The sequence below is a fragment of the Ovis aries genome, chromosome 2, assembly GCF_016772045.2.
Source record: "Ovis aries strain OAR_USU_Benz2616 breed Rambouillet chromosome 2, ARS-UI_Ramb_v3.0, whole genome shotgun sequence".
NCBI classification, from domain to species: domain Eukaryota; kingdom Metazoa; phylum Chordata; class Mammalia; order Artiodactyla; family Bovidae; genus Ovis; species Ovis aries.
The window spans coordinates 10,328,750-10,354,527 of NC_056055.1; the positions used below are offsets into that span (position 1 = coordinate 10,328,750).

General features: G+C 45.6%; 2 protein-coding genes across 3 annotated transcripts in view; one reads left to right on the forward strand and one right to left on the reverse strand.

Moving 5' to 3' along the window:
- HDHD3 (haloacid dehalogenase like hydrolase domain containing 3) lies at window positions 1-4,571 on the forward strand. Its single transcript, XM_004003994.6, has 2 exons — window positions 1-106; window positions 1,624-4,571. The coding sequence occupies exon 2, from the start codon at window positions 1,789-1,791 to the stop codon at window positions 2,542-2,544; it is 756 nt and encodes a 251-aa protein (XP_004004043.3). The 5' UTR covers window positions 1-106; window positions 1,624-1,788; the 3' UTR covers window positions 2,545-4,571.
- BSPRY (B-box and SPRY domain containing) overlaps window positions 4,528-25,778 on the reverse strand; it is a 27,760-nt gene continuing 6,509 nt past the window's right edge. The window contains exons 3-6 of one of the 2 annotated variants that reach the window (XM_042242871.2): window positions 19,296-19,526; window positions 17,920-17,942; window positions 7,434-7,558; window positions 4,528-5,918 (exon numbers count right to left, since the gene is read on the reverse strand). In XM_042242871.2, coding sequence (XP_042098805.1) covers window positions 5,392-5,918; window positions 7,434-7,558; window positions 17,920-17,942; window positions 19,296-19,526 — 906 coding nt within the window. In that variant the 3' untranslated portion in view covers window positions 4,528-5,391. Of the gene's footprint in view, window positions 5,919-7,433; window positions 7,559-17,919; window positions 17,946-19,295; window positions 19,527-25,778 lie in introns of both variants that reach the window. The other variant, XM_004023406.6, reaches the window with a different exon arrangement.

Below are 25,778 nucleotides of genomic sequence, written 5' to 3' on the forward strand. Positions count from 1 at the left end.
AGGATTCGCGAGAAAAGGGGCGCCGCTGAGCGTCTGCGGCTTCTACCTTCTCCCTAGCGGCCGTGGGGCTGCAGCTTCCTTCCTGACCTACTTCCCCGTGAGGCAGGTAGGTCGTGGGCCCGGGGGCTGGCGCCACAGGTCCCGCTGCATACCTCAGGCGTAGATAGGTCAGGCTAGGGCAGGCTACCTGGAATTTGCCGCCATCGAGTCCTGGAAATGGGGAGGGAGGTGAGCAATTTAAGCCGGCAGCCAGAAGCCCCAACTCCGGCTTCCAGAAATGGAAAATGCTGTGCCAGTGGTTTACTGCCTGACTCTGGACGAGTTCTCGATCCTCTCTGGGCCTTCATCTACCCACCTGCCACGTGGGAATATCTTTAGAAGGATCTCCCTAAAGTTCCAGACTGACTGAAATTTCGTTGCCAAACTTCCTTTAAGGCTTGTCCCCAGATTCACCGGCCTGGTATGTACCTCAGCAACGACTTAGCTGCACTTTGAACTCTGGCCCCTTAGGTTTCTACTGAACAGGTTGGGTGTCTGGAATCGGCTCTAGGGCAAGAATCTGCCTCCAGCCTATAGATTTTAGGCTGAGAAATTTGTTTTCTGTGCACTGAGTCAGGAACCTGTCACTGGCTCTCCACCCAGGCGGGTGTTATATCTGGGGCTCAGGGAGGTTTTAAGACAGGTAGGACCAGGCTGCTCTGTCCTGTCTTTTACGCTGAGCTGTAGAGGTTCACCAAAATCAGATTCTTGAATACTCCAAGTACGTCTGAGCAGTGGAAGGAAGTACTGACTGAAGATCTGGAGGTTTGGGTTCTAGTCCTGGCAGTGCTGCTGACTGGCTGTGACCTTAAGCAAATATCTATCCCTCTCTGGCTCAGTCTTCCCCCTTGACTAAGGGGTTGATCAGATGGTTTGCTAAGACTCTACTGTTTTTCACATTCCCAACAATAGTAATAGCAGTCAAAATAATTGTTTCCTTATCTTGACCTACAAGGCCCTGGGCTTCCCCGGAGGCTCTGATGGTAAAGAATCTGCCTGCAATGCAGGAGACCTGGGTTTGATCCCTGGGTTGGGACGATCCCCTGGAGGAGGTCATGGCAACCCACTCCCTTATTCTTGCCTGGAGAATCCCCATGGACAGAGGAGCCTGGCAGGCTACAGTCCACGGTGTCTCAAAGAGTTGGACACAACTGAGTGACTGCACACACAGCACGTCTGCTGATTCGGCCTTCTCAAATTGTCACTGAAACTACACTTGCTTAGGAAGTTCCCCGCCAACAAAGTCTAAATCAGGTTTCTGGACTGATATCCTCATGGTACCTGCTGCCTTCCTTCTTTGTCTGATAGCTGTATCCCCTGTTCTTTAATGCCTGTGACTGTCACGAGGGCTACAAGTCTGTCCCTCTCCTAGCATATAGCACATAATAGGTGGAAGGAACGGAGAAATCTTATTTGGTGCAGCAGTCATGTGAGGTTGAGTCACTCTGCTCTCCTTACACATGAGGAGACAGAGCCTCAGAGACACTCTGGGTCTCACAGTGAGTTGGCAGCATCAGAATTTGAACCCAGTCTGTCTCTAACTCCAAAGCCTGAACTTCCACTTCACTTGCTCTCTCATTCCAGAATTTTCTGCTGTGAAGCCATTACCTAAGTGCCAGCAGATCTAACCCACGAAGCCCAGAAAGAGAAGACCATCAGGTTGGGTGAGGGTGGTCTTATCCAGCTCAACCTCCTGGCAGCTGAGGAAGGGGCCAACCTAGGGTGGACTGGCCCCCCTCCTGCAGACCCATGGCGCACCGGCTACAGTTACGACTGCTGACGTGGGACGTGAAGGACACGCTGCTCAGGCTCCGCCACCCCGTGGGAGTGGAATATGCCACTAAGGCCCGGGCCCACGGGCTGGAGGTGGAAGCCACAGCCCTGGGACAGGCCTTCAGGCAGGTGTACAAGGCTCAGAGCCAGAGATTCCCCAACTATGGCCTGAGCCACGGCCTCACCTCCCGCCAGTGGTGGCTGGATTTGGTCCAGCAGACCTTCCACCAGGCTGGTGTTCGGGATGCCCAGGCTGTGGTCCCCATTGCTGAGCAGCTGTATAAGGACTTCAGCAGTCCTAGCACCTGGCAGGTGTTGGAGGGGGCTGAGGCCACTCTTAGGGGGTGCCGAAAACGAGGCCTGAGGCTGGCAGTGGTCTCCAACTTTGACCGACGACTAGAGGACATCCTGAAAGGCGTTGGCCTGCGGGAACACTTTGACTTTGTGCTGACCTCTGAGGCGGCCGGCTGGCCCAAGCCCGACCCCCGTATTTTCCATGAGGCCTTGCACATTGCTCAGGTGGAACCGGCGGTGGCAGCCCATATTGGGGACAGTTACCAATGTGATTACAAGGGAGCACGGGCTGTAGGCATGCACAGCTTCCTGGTGGCTGGCCCTGAGCCTTTGGACCCTGCGGTCAAGGATTCTGTACCCCAGGAACACTTTCTCCCCTCACTGTCCCTTCTCCTGCCTGCCCTTGACCACCTGGCGGGCTCCCCCACAAGGCTTTGAGTCTGGTGAGGGAAGTGGCCAGGGTCAACAGACACTGGAGACAGGGAACCCTTTTCTTCCCAAGATCTGGCCTTTGCCCCTCCCCCTGCAGCCTCTATAACATGTTCTGACTGTAAAGCCTTGAGTGTGCCTTTCAGCCCTGCCCCACCAACCAGCTCCTGGTCTCTGATTCATTCATCAAACCCGTGTCCCTTTTCCACCGCGAGTCCCCCTCACCTCCAACAAGATTCATGAGGGCCCAACTAGCTTCAAAACCAGCACTTTCAAACTTTCTTTTAGCAGCAGGGCCTTTTGTCATGGGAGTACTTAGGTGGAACCCCAACATGCAAAACAGGAAAAGTGAGAGATTGCTAGGGTTGAAGCAGAGGTCCTGGGGACCTTCTTCCATTCATGAAGTCTCCATGACTCTCCCCCTGGGAAGGCTGGAGATCAGAGGAGCTTAGTTAGGTAACCAGGACACTAAGCTGAGCTGTAAGGACACTGCCCTCTAGGACTGCATAGTCTGAAGGGGAAACTTACTTAAAAATTTTTTTAACTATGCCTTGTGGCTTATTTCCTTGACTAGGGATCGAACCCCGGGTCTTCAGAGAATTCCCTGAAGGAAGTTTTAGACAAGGAACACACTAATTGCAGCTGATGTAGGCCTGCAGTGTGTTAAATTTTCTGCAGGGCCTTATGTATGTATACATAACTCTAGTGGGCCTTGCAAGTGTGACTTCCACCTTATAGATGAGGAAGTGGATTTGTGGGTTAGGTAGCCTGCCTGAGTCACAGCTAGTACCTGCAGGAGCTGGGGTTCTCTTTAGGCAAGTCCGACTCCAGAGCCCATTGGCCTGACTTCTAGTAGAAAGTGATCTGTGTCGCATGAGACATGATGCCATGGAGATCCAGGGAGAATAGAGAAGATGTCCTAAGGATGGCAGTGTTGAAGGGCACCCCGGTCACGGGTAGTATGGGAGTGGGAAAGCATAGGGAACAGAGGCTGGAGCTCAACTGGCAGGAGTGCAGGGAAGCGGGGTGGGGGGAGCGGTGAGGAATCATTGGAGAAATTCCATGTCTGTCTTTCCCCCTTCACGCTCCTCTCTACTTGGTGTTTACTGGACACCTGTGCCCTGTCCAGTGCCAAGTCCAGGGGTACTACAGGTAAAAGGCACAGACAGGCACATACACAGTATATGTCCTTGTGCCAATAGCTGGGGAGGGCTCTGAAGTGGACCCTGAACTGGGAGTGGCCCACAGATGGGCAGACAGATAAGGGGGGCACTCTTAGCAGCAGGCCCATGAACTGTGGACCCACAGCTGCTGTGGGAAGGTAGATTGGTAGCTGGGGGAGGGGAGAATAGCATGAAGACCTTTAGGTGCTGCACAGAAGAAATGGCTTTGACCTAGGTTTTAAGCAGAGTCTGTGTTCAAGCAGACAGGAAGCTCTTCTTAGACTTGGCCAAACCTCTTGTGGATCTGTCTTCTTTGGGCTTAGTGCCAAGGCCAGGTGACTAAACATTAATTTCCAGTTGTCAAGCAGTGAGGACTCAAAGGTCATGAGCTGTGGTTTCAGAGTTGCAAGGGCCTCAGAAGTCATGTCAACTGAAAAGGTTGATTTGACCCACCCAGTGTTTAGTAAATTATTGAATGAACTTCAGAGTGGGGAAGGCCCTGTCCTCCATCTTTGAGCCCAAGAGCCTTACAGGTAAGTTGTAGGTAAGACTGTCTTGGGATGGTGTTCCCAGGTGAAACAAAATGGGAGGACCACTGTTCTCAGTGACCTCCTCAGAGGATAGGAAGGGACTTGACCATGGTCTCAGCAATGCAGGGCCCAGAACCCTGTCCCCAGGCCCTTTGAGCTGTGTGTGCTGAGCTGTTTCCTGCTTGTATCTGGGAATGTGGATAGAGGGTGAAGACATTCACTTCCCAGCAAACACAACACTAGATATGAGCTGGCACCTGGGGGATTTGCCCAATTACCAACAAAGAACACAGAAGAAATTTTTCAGTGTTTTAAAGTCTTTAATAATGTACATGTTCTCTAAGGCTGGCCCTCTTATTCCCTTGGCTCCTTCTGGTTTGAAGGCCTCACCCTGGTCTCACTGTATTAGAGAAGGCATTAGGTGATGGCATGTACAGCTGCACTTGAGAAAGAAGTTCATCCCTGTGACCACAGGTGGGCACTGGCTGGAGCTCTGCCTTGTTAGGCAGTGCTTCCGATGGGTGTGTTGCAGGCAGGCTACCTGGGGACAGGATCCCCTGAGTCTCCTGAGAACCTGGGAGAGGACAGAGCCCCAGAGGCCAGAGTCCTCTGGCCAACAGCAACCTGGCAGAAGTTCTAAATCCCTTCCAGGTCGTCCTTGTGTGCTAGAAAAATATTTTCTCTGTGCCATGTCATGAAAGGATGGAGAAGCACCAAATAGAGGGAATGAAAGAGCTTCAGCCATAAGATTTTCTGCCAAAGGACAGGGTCTCCTGGGGGCAGGAGTGCTCCAGAAGAGCCTACAACATGCATCCGGTCACCTGTCCCTCCATACATCCACCAATCCATCCATCCATCAGTCCATGCGTCCACTCACTGATCACATTTATCGCATGCTCACTCTGCACCAGGCATGATACTGGATGCCAGTGATAAAGAGGCAAATGAGACACCCTCAGAGGACCAGATGGATGGTGGATTTGGGAAACCAAGCCTCAGGGAGTAACGGATTCCCCCAGATACCCAGCATTTAATGTTTGGACCCAGATTCCCCCTTAAAGCTGCTCACGGGGCACAGGCAGCATTTGTGAAGATGACACTGGGTAGAAACGTGGGCTGAAAGGGTGGTGGGGAGGGACACCTGGCCTCCCAGTAGGTGCAGGTCAGTGAACGATGGAAATGGTCTGGTCAGCCACAGCAAAGACCGGGAAGAGGGGCCCAGGGAAAGACGCACGGTGGATGTGGAGCACGGTGCCCGAGGCAGGCTCGTAGAACAGCAGCTCCTGTGCCTGCAAGTCCAGCAGCACCCCCAGCTGAGCTGGGCAACGCAGCAGCGCCAGGGGCTCGTGCTGCCCGTCATGTGAGAAACGGAACTCCTGGCCGTAGCGGGAGAAGACCCAGGAGAAGGCGTTGCAGCCCAGACGAGAGTCACTGCCAGAACCCTTGCGGGGCAGCTGGCCTAAGGCCACGCCCACCTTGTACGCACAACTGTTCTGGACATTTACCATCCAGGCGTGCAGCCCAGCCTGGAAAGACATGTCAGCCAGGGCATTGGGCCAGTGGTCAAAGCGCTCTGGACCATCTGCACAGGCCTTGGACTTCTTGGCACTGAAGGTCAGGGTCCTCCGATCATCTGACAGTTGCAAGAAGGGGCTGACTGTCCTCTCATCCATACGCACATCCTCCGTGCCTACCAGAAAGAATTCTCTTGAGTTGCCCAAGGCCCACCCTCAGCCCTGACCTGGTCCTGCCAGGTAGCAAAGGGCTTCCTTACCACTCACTGGCAGGTAAAGCCATTTACTCTCTCCGAGCCTCAGATTCCTCATCTATAAAAGTGGGGATCAGAACAGGACTTATCACAGGGTGGATGTGAGGATCAAATGAGATGATACCTGTAAATTACCAAGCATTAACAAGTGATAGAAATAAGGCCCAGAGAGGAGAAGCGAGTTGCCCAAGGTCACATACCAAGTTAGTGGCAGGGGCCAAATGAAGACCCAGCATATTGGTCCTACATTTAGCATTGGCACTGATTGGGCTTCCCTGGTGGCTCAGATGGTAAAGAATCTGCCTGCAATGTGGGAGACCTGGGTTGGGAAGATTCCCGTGGAGAAGGGAATCGCTACTCTAGTATTCTGGCCTGGAGAATTCCATGGACAGAGGAGCCTGGCAGGCTAAAGTCCATGGGGTCGCAAAGAGTCAGACACAACTGATCAACTTTCATTCACTGATCGCAGTACTCTCTAGTTGGGCATACGCAGTATCCAGATCAGACTTGTCCTAGTTACATGGTTCCTGAAAGCTTGAAAGCATCAGATATGCAGTTTCCAACAACTAAGTAAATGCGACTGCTGGCAAACCAGGCACCACTGGATTCCAGAATCTAGAGAAGAGAAGCTGTAGCTTGTACTAATATTTTAAGGAGAATGAGCAGGGAGGGAGGGTTAAAATTGAGAAGAATTCAATCCATTAACTTAGCCTTTCTGTGAATTGTGAAAATACTACAACAGGCAGTGTAGAAGCTTCCATTTAACTTGGGGGAGACCTGCTTTGAGAACCCTCCCAGTGGGGGAATTCTAAGAGGCAGGAATCCATATCACGTCCACCTCTGTGGCCCAAGTATGCAGCACAAAGCCAGACCCACCACTGGCCTGAGTCAATGTCAGGTTAGTGAGACGAATCTAGGAAGCTCAATTCTTGCTCCAGGTGCTCTCCAGCTGGCCACATAATTGCATGTGCCAAGTGGCTTCAGTCGTGTTCCAATTCTTTGCGACCCTACGGACTGTAGCTCACCAGGCTTCTCTGTCCATGGAATTCTCCAGGCAAGAATACTGGAGTGGGTTGCCATGCTTTCCTCCAGGGGATCTTCCTGACCCAGGGACCAAACCTGCAACTCCTGTGGCTTCTTAAAGAGAAACTAGGTTTCCAAGAAATAGTACTGAGCTGTTGCAGTATGGCAGAACATAAGGAGGACGTGACTTCTGGGAACAGCATTTATCCCAGACCCAACCACAGAACAGGCTGGTCTGGAAACAGAGAGGACCTGGCCCAGCTGCCCCAACCCTGTCCAGAACTTAGGCTCCACTGACAAGCCTGCATCCAGCATCACTGGTTGCTTAAGCTATGGTGCCAGACACACCAGTCCCCAGTGTGACGCAGCAGCAAAGCCCACCCAGACAGGAGCCTGGCTCCAGCAGTTCCTAACCTGAGAGGGATCCGAGAATGGCTGTTGCCCAGAGTTGGGTCAGTAATGGACTCCGAGTGCACTTCTCATTAAAGTTTAACTTTTCCGACTCCTTGGGATCCAAAATGCCCTCTGCTTCCTCCGTCCTTATGCAGGGGGAAAAAGAAAAAAAGAGAGAGATTTAGGGAGGTTCTGGAAACGCATCTGGATCAATACAGGAGGGGGATGGAAGTAAAATCCTCTTCCCATGAGGGTGACAGCAAGAATGGCCAGGCCCCACATAGGAACCCCCAAAGAGAAGGGGATGGAGCCAGAAGAGAAGGTGGGCATTCCCTCTATGCCTTGGAGCCTTAATTCCAGCAAGGCACATGGTTTATAGGGAAGGGAATACTTGGTGTCAGTGTGTTCTGTGGGGAAAGCAAGTCACCGGTGTCTCTCATGAGTTAGCTGGGAGGAGGACCAGAGCTATAAGGAGGATCTAAGCCTCTTGTGCCATTGTCTTTCTGCTCCACCAGCATGCATGGAGAAAAATCTCGCTTTCCTTAAAAATCTACTGCAGCAAAACCTATTTGCATGGTCAAAAGGTACAGCCATTCCTCTGCTCTTAAATCAAACACCCCTCAGGAGTCACATAAGAAGAAACGATCAGTTATCACCCCAACCATAAAGTAATCATAGCACTTTGCTCCCAATAGCCACCTCTTTTCAGCTCGCAGCAGGGACTGGGTTTTGCTGGAAGAGACTTGGGAACACAAGATACCTAGGAGGGGAGTATTTAGCAGCCGGGCTCTAGGCTTGCTGTTTCTATGTAGAATCTCAGGATCTTTGCTCTAACTTGGGAGGCAGTTATTTCATTGGACAGGAAGGAACCGAGATTCAGAGAAAGCATTCAGCTAAAAAGAAGAAACTGGATTTAAGTCCTGCTACCCTGCAGAAACAAAAGAAACCCAGACTGGGGTCCAGGCACCATTATCTTTGCCTTGACCTGAAGTGAAATCTGAAGGGCTGATCTGAAATCTGAGGCAGAGTGAGGATTCACCTTAGGGCCTCACAGACCTCTGATCTGGCTTCTGAGAAAGAACCTTCCCCCTGCCTCTAATACTGAAGGTAGCTTTGAGCTCAGGCAGCAAAGAAGTGAGAACACACACTCTCTTCCCCAGATCTTGTGGCTCTGTCCACAATCAGAGGAGGAGGCTAGAGGGCGAGCATGTCTCCTCATGGATGCCAGCTCTTTTTTTTTAAGACTGGCACTAACTGTCCTGGCTTGGGAGGAGCGAGGTGAACAGAGCCCTAGGAAAGCTGAAAGCAGCCTCTAGTTACAAAGACTCTTTGTGGTCTTCTCAAAGCACTGAGGCTGGCTCTGGAGAAGCCCCAGTGACCAGGTGAGGAGGAAGGAGGAGGTGGTGTCGGCAGTGCTGAATCATCATCAGAGCAAATCTGAGGCCAGTTATAGACACTAGAGTCTAGAGAGTCGGCTGGTCCAGCTGCCTCGTGCCATGGAAGAGAAAACTCGTGACCCCAAAGGAGCGGGAATGAAACGAGGCTGGCACGCACCAGGGCCCTGGCCAGGACCCGAACACCCAGTCTGTGCAGCATGGCCTTCTGTCATGGCAGACCAGGGCTGAGCTCAGCCACAGACATGGAAACCACCTTAGGGGCCGACAAACAGGTTTTGAAAACGGTATAATCGTCCCTCCATGTCCTGGGGGACTGGTCCCAGGACGCCCAGGGGTACTAAAATCCATGGGGCATTCAAATCCTTTGCAGTCAGCTCTCTGTATCTGCAGTTCCCCATCCGCAGATTCAAAAACACTCAATCCCTTGGTTGGTTGAATCTATATGTGGGGAGCCCATGGAAATGGAGGGCCAACTCTACTTTGAGAGTACGCACCCTCAGTCTAAAAGCACAAAGCACTACAGATAAATCCTGAACTCTCCTAGTAGGTTTGTCTACCATACTATGGGTTTCGCAACTCAAACAACTGTTCATGTATTGTAGGACTGAACAAATGAATAAATATATTGCTCTTGCTGGGAGCCACGGTTCTCACTGTGAAAGAAGAACTACATAAATACAGAATAAGGAAAGGCATAGGAAAAACCCTGTGGTGTTTGACCGGAATTAGAAGTTGTGATACAGACTCAGGAATAAAAAAGTTATGTGCACACACACTCCCCAACCCTGCCTGCTGTCTACTGAGAAGGCTTGGAAGCAAAACATCAGTCGCAGGGAACACACCTAAAGCCTAAATCTTTTTAAATACTCTTCACCACTAAAAGGAACCAAGACTCCCTGGAGAAATAGCTGATTCCAGAGCTTGGGCAGGAGAAGAAGAAGCTGTGCCTAGGATATCTTCTTGTGCTGAAAAGCAAGAAAGTGCTCTAAGAATGATGAAGCATTGTCAGAAGGATCTGGCTTGAAGGGACTCCTACTGGCCAAATCTGGGACAGTTTGAAGATCAAAATTAATAATAATAGTAATAGATTACAATGCACTGAATAAAACAAGAATCTATGAGTCTATGTTGATACTAAATAAGTGAATGAATAAACAAAGTCCTAGACACAGCAATCAGACAAGAGGAAAAAATAACAGTAAAGGACTCCAAACTAGAAAGGAGAAGTAAAACTGTCACAGTTTGCAGATGACATGATACTGTACATTGGAAACCCTAAAGATGCCACCAGAAAACTACTAGAGCTCATCAATGAATTCAGTAAAGTTGCAGGATACGAAATTGACATACAGAAATCTGTTACATTTCTATACACTTAACAATGAACTATCAGAAAGAGAAATTAAGGACACAGTCCCATTTGCCATGACATAAAAAGAATAAAATTCTTAAGAGTAAACCTACATAAGGAGGTAAAAGGCCTATAGGCAGAATGCAGAAAAATATAAGACACTGATGAGAGAAATTGAAGATGATACAAACAGATGGATACACCATGATACCAAAAGATACACCATGTTCTTGGATTGGAGGAATTAATATTGTTAAAATTACCATACTACCCAAAGCAATCTACAAATTCAGTATAATCCCTATCAAAATACCAAAGGTATTTTTTTCACAGAACTAGACAAATAATTTTAAAATTTGTATGGAAACACAAAAGACCTCAAATAGCCAAACAATCATGAGAAAGAACAAGGCTGGAGGACTCATGCTCCCTGACTTCAGACTATACTACAAAGCTACAGTAATCAAGATCACATGGATCAATGGAACAGAATAGAAAGCCTAGAAATAAACCCACACATTTATGGTCAGCTAATCTACGATGAGAAATTTGTTTTCTGTGCACTGAGTCAGGAACCTGTCACTGGCTCTCCACCCAGGCGGGCGTTATATCTGGGGCTCAGGGAGGTTTTAAGACAGGTAGGACCAGGCTGCTCTGTCCTGTCTTTTACGCTGAGCTGTAGAGGTTCACCAAAATCAGATTCTTGAATACTCCAAGTACGTCTGAGCAGTGGAAGGAAGTACTGACTGAGGATCTGGAGGTTTGGGTTCTAGTCCTGGCAGTGCTGCTGACTGGCTGTGACCTTAGGCAAATATCTATCCCTCTCTGGCTCAGTCTTCCCCCTTGACTAAGGGGTTGATCAGATGGTTTGCTAAGACTCTACTGTTTTTCAAATTCCCAACAATAGTAATAGTCGAAATAATTGTTTCCTTATCTTGACCTACAAGGCCCTGAGCTTCCCTGGAGGCTCCGATGGTAAAGAATCTGCCTGCAATGCAGGAGACCTGGGTTTGATCCCTGGGTTGGGAAGATCCCCTGGAGGAGGTCATGGCAACCCACTCCCTTATTCTTGCCTGGAGAATCGCCATGGACAGAGGAGCCTGGCAGGCTACAGTCCATGGGGTTGCAAAGAGTCGGACACGACTGAGTGACTACGCATAGCAACAACGATCTGCAATGAAGAAAGCAAGAAAATACGATGGAGAAAATGGTCTCTTCAATAGTGGTGCTGGGAAAACTGGACAGCTACATGTAAAAGAGTGAAATTAGAACATTCTCTAACACCATATACTAAAATAAGTTCAAAATGGATTAAAGACCTAAATGGAAGACTAGAAACCAAAAAACACCCAGAGGAAAACATAAGAACACTCTTTGACATAAATTATAGCATTTTTTTGTCTGTTTGTTTTTTGGCCACATTGCGCGCAGCATGTGGGATATTAGTTCCCCAACAAGGGATCAAACCTGCGAACCCTGTGCTGGAGTATGGAGTATGGAGTCTTAACCACTGGACTCTCAGAGAAGTTCCATGTAGCAATATTTTTTTGGACCTGTCTCCTAAAGCAAAGGAAGTAAAAACAAAAAAAACAAATGGGGCTTAATTAAACTTAAAAGCTTTTACACAGCAAAGGAAACTATCAACAAAATGAAAGGACAACCTAATTGGGAGAAAATATTTGCAGATTATATGACCAGTAAGGGGTTAATAGCCAAATATATAAACAACTCATACAACTCAACATTGAAAAAAACAAAAAATTAAAAAATGGGCAGAAAGGGAATTCCCTGGAAGTGCAGTGGTTATTCCACACTTCTACTGCAGGGGACTGGGATTCAATCCCTGGTGGGGAAACTAAGATCCCGCAAGCCACATGGTGCAGACAAACCCTGCCCTCCCAGAAAATAAAAACAAAAATGGGCAGAAGACCTGAATACACATTTTTCCAAAGAGGACATACAGATTGCCAACAGGCACCTGAAAAAATGCTCAACATCACTAATCATCAGGGAAATGCTAGCTAGAACCACAATGAGCTATCACCTCCCAGCTGTCAGAATGACTATCATCAAAAAGAACACAAATAACAAATGGTGAGGATGTGGGGAAAACAGAATCCTCATATACTATAGTGGGAATGTAAACTGGTACAGCCACTGTGGAAAACAATATGGAGGTTTCTAAAAAAAAACTAAAAACAGAGCTACCACATGACCCAGCAACTGTATTACTGGGTCTATACATACACACACACACACAAAACCACTAATTCAAAAAGACACACGCACCCCGATGTTCACAGCAGCATTATTTATAACTGCCAAGATATGTAAGCTTCTCCAGGCCAGAACAGTGGAGTGGGTAGCTGTTCTCTTCTCCAAGGGATGTTCCCAACCCAAGGATCGAACCCAGGTCTCCCACATTGTGGGCGGATTGTTTTCCAGCTGAGCCACCAGGAAAGCCCAAGAATACTGGAGTGTGTAGCCTATCCCTTCTCCAAGGGTTCTTCCTGACCTAGGAATCGAACCAGGCTCTCCTGCCTTACATGCAGATTCTTTACCAGCTGAGCTACAAGGGAAGCCCCATATACATACATACACACACACACAAAAAACACTAATTCAAAAAGACACATGCACTCCAATGTTCACAGCGGCATTATATATAACTGCCAAGATATATAAGATATCTAAATGTCCATCGACAGGTGAATGGATAAAGACGATGAAGTATATATATATATATATATACACACACACACACACATACAGATATATATACATATATATACAACGCAGTATTACTCAGCATTAAAAAAATGAAGTTTTGCCATCTGCAACAATATGAGTGGATGTGGAGGGAATTCTGCCAAGTGAAATAAGTCAGCTAGAGAAAGAAAAATGCTATATACCACTTATATGTGGAATCTAAAAAAATACAACAAACTAATGGCTATAACAACAAAAAAAAGAACATAGAGAAATAGAGAATACAGATACAGAGAACTAGTGGTTATGAATAGAGAGAAGGAAGGAGGGAAGACAGGGGTAGGGCATTAGGAAGTACAAACTATTATGTATAAAATAAGCAACAAGCCTACATTGTACGACATAGGAAATATTATAGCCAATATTTTATAATAACTACAAATGGAGTACAACCTTTAAAAACTGAGCCACTATTTTATACACTTATATATTATACATCAACTATACTTCAATTTAAACAAACTAATACAATGCTGTATGTCAATTATACTTCAATTAAAAAAGGTAACATCTCTGATAATGGGACAAAATGATATCAGTGCCGCCTGGTATGACAGACAGACTGAGGACATCACGTATGAGATACTCTTGCCTGAAATGTACAACCTGAAGCTAATTCTGAAGTAACATTAGATAAACTCAGTTGAGGGATATTCTATAAAACTGTCCTAGACTCTTAAAAAGTGTTTAGAGGGGGAAAAGGGTGAAGGAAAAATTACAGATTAAAAGATCAGATGAATTAGGTATGGGGGGGAATGGGATTCCAAAGACTATTAAGAACATTTTTAGTACAACTGGTAATATTTGAATACAGACTCTATATTAGATAATAATGTTATATGGACATGGGATTTCCTGAATTTAATAATTATACTGTGGTATGTAAGAGAATGTCTGTTTTTTGGAAATTCATGTTGAAGTAGGCGATAAGATAAAAAGTCATGCTATCTGCAACTTACTCTCAAATAGGTCAGAAAAAATAAGTTTTTCTGTCCATATACACTAGACAGACAGGAAGAAAGAGACATAGGAAACAGAGAGCAAATGTGGCTAACTGATATCAATTAGTGTTTCTAAGTTTATTATACTACTTTAGCAACTTTTCTATTCGTATGAAATATTTCAAAACCAAAAATAAAGAATTTTTAAAGAAATCAGATCAGCTTGATATTGAGGACAGACTGTATTAGGGGAAGATGATGAAGATAAAAGAGAAAAGATTAGGAGAGGGACTTCCCTGGTGGTCCAGTGGTTAAAATTTCAAGCTCCCAGTGCAGAGGGCCCAGGTTTGATCCCTGGTCAGGGAACTAGATCCCACACACTTCGACCAAGAGTTTTGCATGCTCCAACTAAGACCCAGCGCAGCCAAGTAAATAAATTAAAGAAAAAAAAAAGAGAGAGAGACTAGGAGAAGTGTGGAAAAGATCATAAGGAGACAGTAACCTAAATTTAGGAACATCCATACTGTGGAATACTTCACAGACTTCCCAAAAAGTGACATAAATCTAAATGTACCAGGATAGATAGACTGATAAGTTATAAAACAAATAGGAGGTGATCCCATCTGTGTTTTCAAAACAAAATTTTAAAGAGGGGAAAAATCCCCCACACTCTTTTGTGGTTAAACATGGAAAGCCTACAAGACACACATGTAACTATTAAAGCTAATCACCACTCAGAAACAGAATTGGGAAGAAGTGATAAAGACATTTTTCATTTTAAATCATTTTCTACTGGTGAAAACTATTTTCTTTCTCCCATGTGCATATATTGCTATTGATATCTATATTGCTGTCTTTATAAAAATAAAGAAGAATGGACTGTGCTCCCTAAGCACACACTGTGTCTGTGAGCTCTGAAATCTCACACACGCAGGGTAAGAATTTAATTTCTTTGCCTGGAAAATTATCACCTCTTGGCCACTTCCTAGTGTGATTAGATTCAATATCACAGTTATCCAAGTCTATGCCCCAACCAGTAACGCTGAAGAAACTGAAGTTGAACGGTTTTATGAAGACCTACAAGATCTTTTAGAACTAACACCCCAAAAAGATGTCCTTTTCATTATAGGAGACTGGAATGCAAAAGTAGGAAGTCAAGAAACACCTGGAGTAGCAGGCAAATTTGGCCTTGGAATGCAGAATGAAGCAGGGCAAAGACTAATAGAGTTTTGCCAAGAAAATGCACTGGCCATAGCAAACACCCTCTTCCAACAACACAAGAGAAGACTCTACACATGGACATCACCAGATAGTCAACACCGAAATCAGACTGATTACATTCTTTGCAGCCAAAGATGGAGAAGCTCTATACAGTCAACAAAAACAAGACCGGGAGCTGACTGTGGCTCAGATCATGAACTCCTTATTGCCAAATTCAGACTCAAATTGAAGAAAGTAGGGAAAACCACTAGACCATTCAGGTATGACCTAAATCAAATCCCTTATGATTATACAGTGGAAGTGAGAAATAGATTTAAGGGCCTAGATCTGATAGATAGAGTGCCTGATGAACTATGGAATGAGGTTCGTGACATTGTACAGGAGATAGGGATCAAGACCATCCCCATGGAAAAGATATGCAAAAAAGCAAAATGGCTGTCTGGGGAGGCCTTACAAATAGCTGTGAAAAGAAAAGAGGCGAAAAGCAAAGGAGAAAAGGAAAGATATAAGCATCTGAATGCAGAGTTCCAAAGAATAGCAAGAAGAGATAAGAAAGCCTTCTTCAGCGATCAATGCAAAGAAATACAGGAAAATAACAGAATGGGAAAGACTAGAGATCTCTTCAAGAAAATTAGAGATACCAAAGGAACATTTCATGCAAAGATGGGCTCGATAAAGGACAGAAATGGTATGGACCTAACAGAAGCAGAAGATATTAAGAAGATGTGGCAAGGAACACGGAAGAACTGTACAAAAAAGATCTTCACGACCCAGATAATCATGATGATGTGATCACTAATCTAGAGCCAGACATCTTGGAATGTGAAGTCAAGTGGGCTTTAGAAAGCATCACTACGAACAAAGCTAGTGGAGGTGATGGCATTCCAGTTGAGCTGTTTCAAATCCTGAAAGATGATGCCGTGAAAGTGCTGCACTCAACATGCCAGCAAATTTGGAAAACTCAGCAGTGGCCACAGGACTGGAAAAGGTCAGTTTTCATTCCAATTCCAAAGAAAGGCAATGCCAAAGAATGCTCAAACTACCACACAATTGCACTCATCTCACATGCTAGTTAAGTAATACTCAAAATTCTCCAAGACAGACTTCAGCAGTACGTGAACCGTGAACTCCCTGATGTTCAAGCTGGATTTAGAAAAGGCAGAGGAACCAGAGATCAAATTGCCAACATCTGCTGGATCATGGAAAAAGCAAAAGAGTCCCACAAAAACATCTATTTCTGCTTGATTGACTATGCCAAAGCCTTTGACTGTGTGGATCACAATAAACTGTGGAAAATTCTGAACGAGATGGGAATACCAGACCACCTGACCTGCCTCTTGAGAAACCTGTATGCAGGTCAGGAAGCAAAAGTTAGAACTGAACATGGAACAACAGACTGGTTCCAAGTAGGAAAAGGAGTACGTCAAGGCTGTATATTGTCACCCTGCTTATTTAACTTCTATGCAGAGTACATCATGAGAAATGCTGGACTGGAAGAAGCACAAGCTGGAATCAAGATTGCTGGGAGAAATATCAGTAACCTCAGATATGCAGATGACACCACCCTTATGGCAGAAAGTGAAGAGGAGCCATAAAGCCTCTAGATGAAAGTGAAAGTGGAGAGTGAAAAAGTTGGCTTAAAGCTCAACATTCAGAAAATGAAGATCATGGCATCTGGTCCCATCACTTCATGGCAAATAGATGGGGAAACAGTAGAAACAGTGTCAGACTTTATTTTGGGGGCTCCAAAATCACTGCAGATGGTGACTGCAGCCAGGAAATTAAGACGCTTACTCCTTGGAAGAAAAGTTATGACAACCTAGAAGGTATATTGAAAAGCAGAGACATTACTTTGCCGACTAAGGTTCATCTAGTCAAGGCTATGGTTTTTCCTGTGGTCATGTATGGATGTGAGAGTTGGACTGTGAAGAAGGCTGAGCACCAAAGAATTGATGCATTTGAACTGTGGTGTTGAAGAAGACTCTTGAGGGTCCCTTGGACTGCAAGGAGATCCAACCAGTCCATTCTGAAGGAGATCAACCCTGGGATTTCTTTTGGAAGGAATGATGCTAAAGCTGAAACTCCAGTACTTTGGCCACCTCATGCAAAGAGTTGACTCATTGGAAAAGACTCTGATGCTGGGAGAGATTGGGGGCAGGAGGAGAAGGGGACGACCGAGGATGAGATGGCTGGATGGCATCATGGACTCGATGGACGTGAGTCTGAGTGAACTCCGGGAGTTGGTGATGGACAGGGAGGCCTGGCATGCTGCGATTCATGGGGTCGCAAAGAGTCAGACATGACTGAGCGACTGAACTGAACTGAACTGGCCACTTCCTCTGGCTCTTGGGTCTCAGAACCTTTCAAGACTTTTCAGAACTCAGGTAGGGCCTGGTGAAATTCTTTTATTACTGCATAGTTAAAATAGAATTTTCCTAGTAAAGCAGACTTAGATTTCAAATTCTTTCATTAGAGAAAGGGGGAATGAAGTAGAGAAGACAGTACTGGTCAGGTGTCAGCTGTGGGTCCAAGCCCCAGTTCTGGGGCTCAGGCAAGTCCCTTCCCCTCTTTGAGCCTCAGCATTCTCATCTGTAGATGGAGATGGTGAAACCCTCCCAGCCGGGTGACTGTACATTTTTTAACAGGATAATGTTTAAGAAAGCCCATGACAAGCCTCAAGCCTGGCTTCAGGAAAGCCACTCAGCTGCCCACCCCGAGCTTCCTCCCAGGAGCAGTGGGGCCTGATAGCAATGGACTTGGTAGACTTTGGAGAGGTCAAAGGCCATGGCTTCCATGAATGCCCAAGCAAATACCAGGGCCATACTCACCTCTCAAAAATCTCCTGCTCCTTCTGCTGTGAGAAAAGAAAACAAAGTCAGACTTGGCACCAGAAACCCAGCAGGTCGTCAAGACTTGACTACAATTAACTTGCATGGAGGGCTCCACGTGGACAGAAATTCTAGAATAAAAACATCCACTCCTTCTTTAAGACCCTGCACAAGTTTTATGGGTCCTTCTTCACAGGCCTCTCCCATCATGCACTCAAAATGAATCCCTCTGTGCCCTGAGCCCCATGGCACCCTAGGTTTCCCTCAGACTACACTTCTGGACAATCACCTATTTACCCAACATTTCATTGCCCATTGGCTCAATGGACGGGACTCACTGAGTTTTCTGTTGTGACTCTCCCAGCGTTTGGGACAGAATGTGCTCCGCACATGAAAGCTGTGTGACAAAATGAACGTGCGATCTGGGACAGTCACAGAAACCATGACACCACAAGAGGGGCAACTTGAACAACGACAATGTTGTTCCACATTCTCATTTCTCTGCTTGGCACATCTACTGCGATGTCACACTGTCACCTTAAAACTGCGGGTACCAGCATATCTATATAAAATACATTGAAAGAATATGAACCAACATATTGGATGGTGATTTCCGGGTGGTGGGAGTGAGGATGAGCCCTGTATTTGCAGTGGACCTCTTGTCAGTGCAGTGTTCTCTCTGCAAGCTTCTGGACTCCCTCTCCCCACTTCCTTTTACAAAGCTATGACTCTTGTCTTTGAGGCATCAGCTTTTAAGTTGCTTCAGTAAGGAAGGCTTCCCCGACTACCACCCCTCTCAAGCCAGGACTGCAGGGGCCCCAGCTCCCAGTAATGCCCTGTACCATAGCACATATCCCTCCATGTCTTAATTATCAGTTTATATATTTGTCTCTTCTACAAGGCTGTGAGTTGCTGACAGCTGTATCCTGTACCTGCACCCTTAGGGCTTTCCTTGTGGCTCAGATGGTTAAGAGTCCGCCTGCAATGCAGAAAACCCAGGTTTGGAAGATCCCCTGAAGAAGGAAATGGCAACCCACTTCTGTATTCTTGCCTGGAGAATTCCATGGACAAAGGAGCCTGGTGGGCTACAGTCCATAAGGTTGCATAGAATCAGACACAGCTGAGCAACTAACAATATGCATAGATAACACAATGCTTAGCATACATTAGGCACTCAGTAAATATTTGCTCACTACTGAAAGAACAGTTACCAGTTGCAAAAACAAACAAAAAATCCCCATATAGTTATATTGCCCTGTCTCATCCTGGTTCCAAATTATCATTTTCCACCCACCTCCTACCAATAAAACATTCTCATTTTCAGACTTTGGCGGAATCTGGTCAACTTGTGGTGTCCTCACCCCCGCCTGACTTACAATCAACTGGAGGTCATCCAGATGAGTGAGCATGTCCACCAGGCTGCCGCGGATGGAGTCCAGCTTCTGCAGCGCCTCGGCCCAGTGTACTCGCTGCGTCAGGATACTCTGGTGGGCCCGCTCCTCTTCGCCATGCACCTGTTCCAGCAACCTCTGCTCCTCGCTCTCGCACAAACTCCTCACCAGACCCAGCCGCTGGATGACCAGTTCCCGAGCTGCGCTGGCCATGCTCTGACCCGGAATTAAACAAGGAGTTGGGTCCTGGCATAGCCCCAATCAAGATTAGGAGGGTTGGGGCTCAGCCAGAAGAAGTGCTGAGATTGATTAGCCACGTCTGATATGGGTTACAGAAAGGGTAGTAATAGTGCTTAAAACACCCGAGCGCTAAGATTTCCCAAATGTGGTTCAGGGAAAAGAATGCTGAGATCCAGACATCCAGGTCACACCTCATAGAGCTAAGATGACAGAATGAAAGTGCTGGGCAGGACTCAAAACATCCAGCTGGAATTACTTGCTTGTTTCACAGTTAGGAACCCCAAGTTCAAGAGACCAGGTCAGAGAATCATAGAAATGCAGAGCAGAAAGGCCTAAAAAGTTTATCATCAACAGAATGCACACAAACAGTAGTCCAGTTCCTATTTGGACCATGCTGGTGGTTTAGTCGCTAAGTCATGTCCAACTCTTGCAAACCCATGGATTCCTAGACTCCTTAGTCCATGGTATTCTCCAGGCAAGAATACTGGAGTGAGTTGCTATTTCCTTCTCCAGGGGATCTTTCCGACCCGGGAATCAAACCCAGGTCTCCTGCATTGCAGGCAGATTTTTTATCAATTGAGCTATGAGGGAAGCATCTATTTGGACCATGGCTGAGGACAAAAAGCTCATTACACCCCAAATCCGTCCATTGCAATTGCTTCTATGGTAGCATTCTTAATCTGCCACACAAGAGGGCTGAAATAAATTCTAAGTCAATGAATTTAGCATGTGTCCCCTAGCAACTAGCACAGTGTCTGGCAAGGAGCAGGTGCTCAAATATTTACTGAATGATTAACAGGAAAAGTTCTTTCTACCTTAAGTCAAAAATCTCTTGGTGGTGCTCACATACCGAGTCAGTGGCAAAGCAGGGGCTAGAACCCAGTTCTCCCGACTCTCAGTCCAACACTATTCCCCTCCATCAATGCCATCTGGTAACCCATCCTCCCCAATGGCACTGTTGTCTGAAGCTCCTGCACTCTTGCCAGACACCTGAGGGTGAAGCTATTTCCCTCATGCCAGAAAGTCGGGGCTAGTCACTGGCTCTCCTTGTTTCCTGCCCCTAAAGACCTGCCTTGCACAGTGCAGGGGACAGTTAGGCCTGTCTTTCAGCAGAAACTGAGACCCACAGTGTGCCCCAGGCAGAAGAGAGACGGCCTGAGTGAGTGGCTGCATGAACCCCGGGGTTCAGATTCTAAGTCCAGTGTTCTTTGGAGGCAACATAACACAGTGGTTAGGAAATTAGGCTGTAGAGACAGCGCCTAGGTTTAAATATTAGCTGCTCTATTTACTAACTATGGAACGTTGTTCCTTATCTTCCCTGGGCCTCAGTTTTCTAATCTATCAAATGAAGATACTAATAGTACCAACCTCATAAGGCTACTGTGAGGGTCAAGTGAGTCAATATATATAAGAAGAACAAAGCCTGGCACATACATATTTGGTATCATTAGCTCTTGCTCCTCTCTCTAGCCCACCTCAGTGCCTTTCCCACGGGTGGGTCTCTGCAGTCCCGTTTGTACTGTATGAACAGGATCAAGAACAGACCCAACATGCATTAGATACCCCCTGACAAGAGGGCTGCAGTCAATTTCAACACGCTTCTTGAGTCACTCCCAGGGAAAAAAAATTTTTGCTTTCCAAAGATATCCCTGAAGAAACTAAAATCCCTGCTAGATCAAAACACGGGCTTCCCTGGTGGCTCAGATGGTAAAGAACCTGCAGTGCGGGAAACCTGGGTTTGATCTCTGGTTTGGGAAGATCCCCTGGAGAAGGGCATGGCAACCCACTCCAGTATTGAATCTTGCCTGGAGAATCCCACGGACAGAGGAGCCTGGTGGGCTACAGTCCACGGGGTCACAAAGAGTCAGACATGACTGGGTGATTAACACACACAGACCAAAACACAGAAATGCTGGAAAAATAGACCAAAGCATCCTTTTAAAGTGAAGCTACTTCTGGCAGCTTAGAAAAGGAAATCCCTTGGAGTCCAAAAGTAGAAAGGAAACTGAAGACCAGTGTAATCAAGAGCTGAGGATTCAACTAGCTGTTCTGAATGGGGCTTGTGATTTACTTTAGAATTGTATACTCATGTAAACCATCATACAAAACAAAAGTGCAATAAAGACCTCTCTAATTAAAAAAAAAAGGGAAAACTTTCTACAAATGAGGGAATTATTAAAAGATGTGCTTTAAAATGAATCCTGCACACAGCAACTAGAGAAAGCCTGTGTGCAGCAACGAAGTCCCAGCATAAGTAAAAAAAAAAAAAAATTTTTTTTAATTAATTAAAAAGTTCTTAAGGGGACCAAAAAGAGACCATAAATAGAATATACAACTTTCAAGCTAGCACAGGGAAAAAGAAGGGAGGAGGGGTTGATTAACTCAAAAGAAGGGAGGAAAGGAAGGGAAAAAAGCATAGAAAACATGGACTACAGCAGGGGAAGGATAAATTGGGAGGCTGGCATTGACACAGACATACAACAGATAACTATAAGAACCTACTATACAGCACAGAGAACTCTACTCAGTACTCTATAATGACCTATATGGGAATGGAATCTAAAAAAGAGTGGATTTATGTATATGTATAACTGATTCACTTAGCTGTATAGCAGAAACTAACACAACATTGTAAATCAACTATACTCCAGTAAAAATTAATTTTAAAAAATAGTAAAAGTGGACTACATAGAAAACAGGCTTCCTGAGTGGCTAATGGTAAAGACTCCACCTGCCAATGCAGGAGACGCGAAAGACGTGGGTTCGATCCCTGGGTCAGGAAGATCCCCAGAGTAGGAAACAGAAACCAACTCCAGTATTCGTGCCTGGAGAATTCCATGGACAGAGGAACCTGGCAGGCTACTGTCCATTGGGTCACAAAGAATCAGACATGACTAAGCATACACAGAAAACATAAAATGACAGCCATAAATCTAAGTATATCTGTAATCTCAATAGCAATAAATTGATTAAACTCACTAGTTAAAAGCCAGGGGATTATCAGGTTGGACTTTTTATAAATATTTTTGTAACCTTTCTGTAAAATTTTATTTATTTATTTACTTATGACCGTGCCGGATCTTTGTTGCTGTGCGGGCTTTTCCCTAACTGCTGCAGGCGGGGCTACTCTTCACTGTGGAGTGCAGGCTTCTCATTGCAGGGGCTTCTTTCTTTGCAGAGCATGGGCTCTAGGGGCGCAGACTTCAGTAACTGTGGCGCATGGGCTCAATAGTTGCAGTTCCCAGGCTCTAGACCACAGGCTCAATAGGTGTAGCGCAGGTGATTAATTGCCCCATGGCATGTGGGATCTCCCCAGATCAGGGATCAAACCTGTGTCTCCTGCACTGACAGGCAGAATTCTTTACCACTTAGCCACCAGGGAAGCCCTGGACTTTTTTAAAAAGGAAACAAAATCCAGTTTCTAAAACACACCTGAAACAACATAAGAAGTTGAAAGTAAAAGAAAAGAAACTGATATATCCAGAAAACATTTGTTGGTCTAGTAACGAGTAAAAGACAAAATAGTCTTAAAGGCAAAAAGGATTCCTGTTGATAAAATGTCACTGCTGCTGCTGCTAAGTCACTTCAGTCGTGTCTGACTCTGTATGACCCCATAGACAGCAGCCAACCAGGATCCCCTGTCCTGGGATTCTCCAAGCAAGAACACTGGAGTGGGTTGTCATTTCCTTCTCCAATGCATGAAAGTGAAAAGTGAAAGTGAAGTCACTCAGTCGTGTCCAACTCTTAGCAACCCCCTGGACTGCAGCCTACCAGGCTCCTCCGCCCATGGGATTTTCCAAACAAGAGTACTGTCACTGGAAAGTGACAAAAAGGATGTTTTACCAGGAATATATAACAAATTTAAATATATATACTTAATAAATAGTACCAAGAATATAAAAAGAATTGACAAAATTATAAGGGAAAATAGGCAAATTCACAGCATAGTGTGAAAATGTAAATCCCCTTTGCCAGTAATCGAAAAATCTGGCAATCAAAAAAATAGTAAATATAGAGAAAATTTGAACTTATTAATAAGCTTAATTACGGACTTCCTTGGAGGTCTGGTGGTTAAGGCTCTGAGATGCCAATGCAGGCGGGCACAAATTTGATCCCTAGTCTGGGAACTAAGATACTGATACTAATGTAAAAGGTAAAAACATATATTTGAAAATTTTAAAGTATAAATAATTAATAATAAAATAATTAAAAATCTAATAACTCATAGCACAAGAAAAAAGCTGTAGTAGAGATTTTAAAATACTTATAAGTGAATGACACTGAAAATACTACATCAAAATTGTGGGATATCCCTCTATCAATACCTAGAAGGAAATACATAGCTTAAATGCTCACTTTGAAAATGAAAAAAGACTAAAATCAATAGGCTGTGTTCAGTTTGGGAAGTTAACAAACTACAGAGTAAATCCCCCCAAAAAAAATCAGAAGGAAAAAAATCATAAAGAGGAAATAATAATGGAAAACAGATGCAATCAGAAGGGAAAAGAGAAGCAATCAGAAGTTCTCAGAAGAGAACTTCAACAAGCTCTGCCCACACCTACCCATCCACCTGCACCTGTGCTCATGTCCTCTGTCTTCCCATTTCTGTGGATAAACTGCCTGTGCATCTTACCTATGGCCAATACTTCCACTTGTTTACTAGCTCCCACCCCCTCTGCTAAACCAGATTGTCCCCTTTTCCTGCATCATTAACATTCCCCTCTCTACTGAGCAATTCCCATCAGCATACACACACAGAGTCATCTCCCGCATCTTAAAAACCAAGCAACAAACATCTGCTTGTTTGTTAATGGCATATCCGTCTCTTGATGGCTATCCCCCTCCACTATCTCTTGATGGCATATCCCCCGCCACTATCATCCCATGTCTCAGCTTCCTTCTACAGCAAAATTCCTCAAGAGTCATCTGTGCCAACTATCTCAAATTGCTCTTCTTCTACTCTCTCTGGAAATTCACTCTGCTCACACTTTTACCTCAGTACTCTACCAAACTCCTCTTGTCAGGATCTCCAACGAGGAGCATGTTACTGAAGAGTCCATTCTCATGTCTCTGCTGATTTGATCTCTCTGCAAAATCTGAACCCATCTCCTTGAAACCTATTGTGGGACACAGCACTCTTATTAACCGTTTTATTCCCGTGTACCGATTGCTTCCTTCTTGGTCTACTTTGCTTGTTCCTATCTACTCAACGGTTATGTCAGAGTGCCCTAGGGCTCAGTCCTTGGACCCCTGTTCTTTTCTATCTGTATTTTACTCACTTAGTGATCTCATCATTTCCCATGACTTTCACTTTATACTCTCACTTATTAAAAAAAAAAAAAAAAAAGACAGTGTACTAAGTCGTGTCTGACTCTTGTGACCCCATGGACTGCAACCCACCAGGCTCTTCCGTCTATGGGATTCTCCAGGCAAGAATACTGGAGTGGGTTGCCATTTCCTTCTCCAGGGGATCTTCCCGACCCAGGATCGAACCCAGGTCTCCAGCATTGCAGGCAGATTCTTTACTGACTGAGCTACACAGGAAACCCCACCCTCATTTACACACTGATACATTTATGTCTCCAGCCTAGCCCTCTCCTAACTTGTGTACCCAGCTATCTACTCAACATCTTAACTTGAATGCCTAATAGTCATCTCCAACTGAACATGTACAAAACTGAACTCTAGTCTCCTCCCGCACCAGCCATCACTCTACACGTAATCCTTCCCCACCTCGGTAAATGGCTGTCCCATCCCTCCAGTTGCTCACATCAAAAAAAATAAGAGTTAACCTGATCCCTCCTCCCTTTCTCTCACAAACTACATCCAACCCATCTGCAAATCCTGCTCTTTCTTCCCTCAGAAAGTACATATTAATATATGCTGCTTCTCACCCTTCCTACCACACTCACTCAGGTCCAAACCCCTCTCAGCTCTCACCTGGATTACTGCAACACTTCCTCACCAGTCTCCCTGTTTTTACCTTTGCTGCCAATGGTCACTTCTCAACACAGCAGCCGCTCCTTTTAAATCTTAAGTCATATCATCTTACTTCTGATAACTTCCTGCCTTCCCCAAATAAAAAGCAAAGTCTCTGTGTGTGACCCATGAGGATTCTACCTAGCTCCATGCACTGCTCTCCGACTTCATTGCCTTTGTCTTCTTACTTGTTTACTCTGCTCCAACATGTCAGGTACGCTCCCATCTCAGGGTTTTTGCACTTGCCTT

Bases quoted from the DNA above. Each gene is read 5' to 3' on its own strand.
- HDHD3 (XM_004003994.6), top strand. From the start codon at position 1,789: ATGGCGCACCGGCTACAGTTACGACTGCTGACGTGGGACGTGAAGGAC.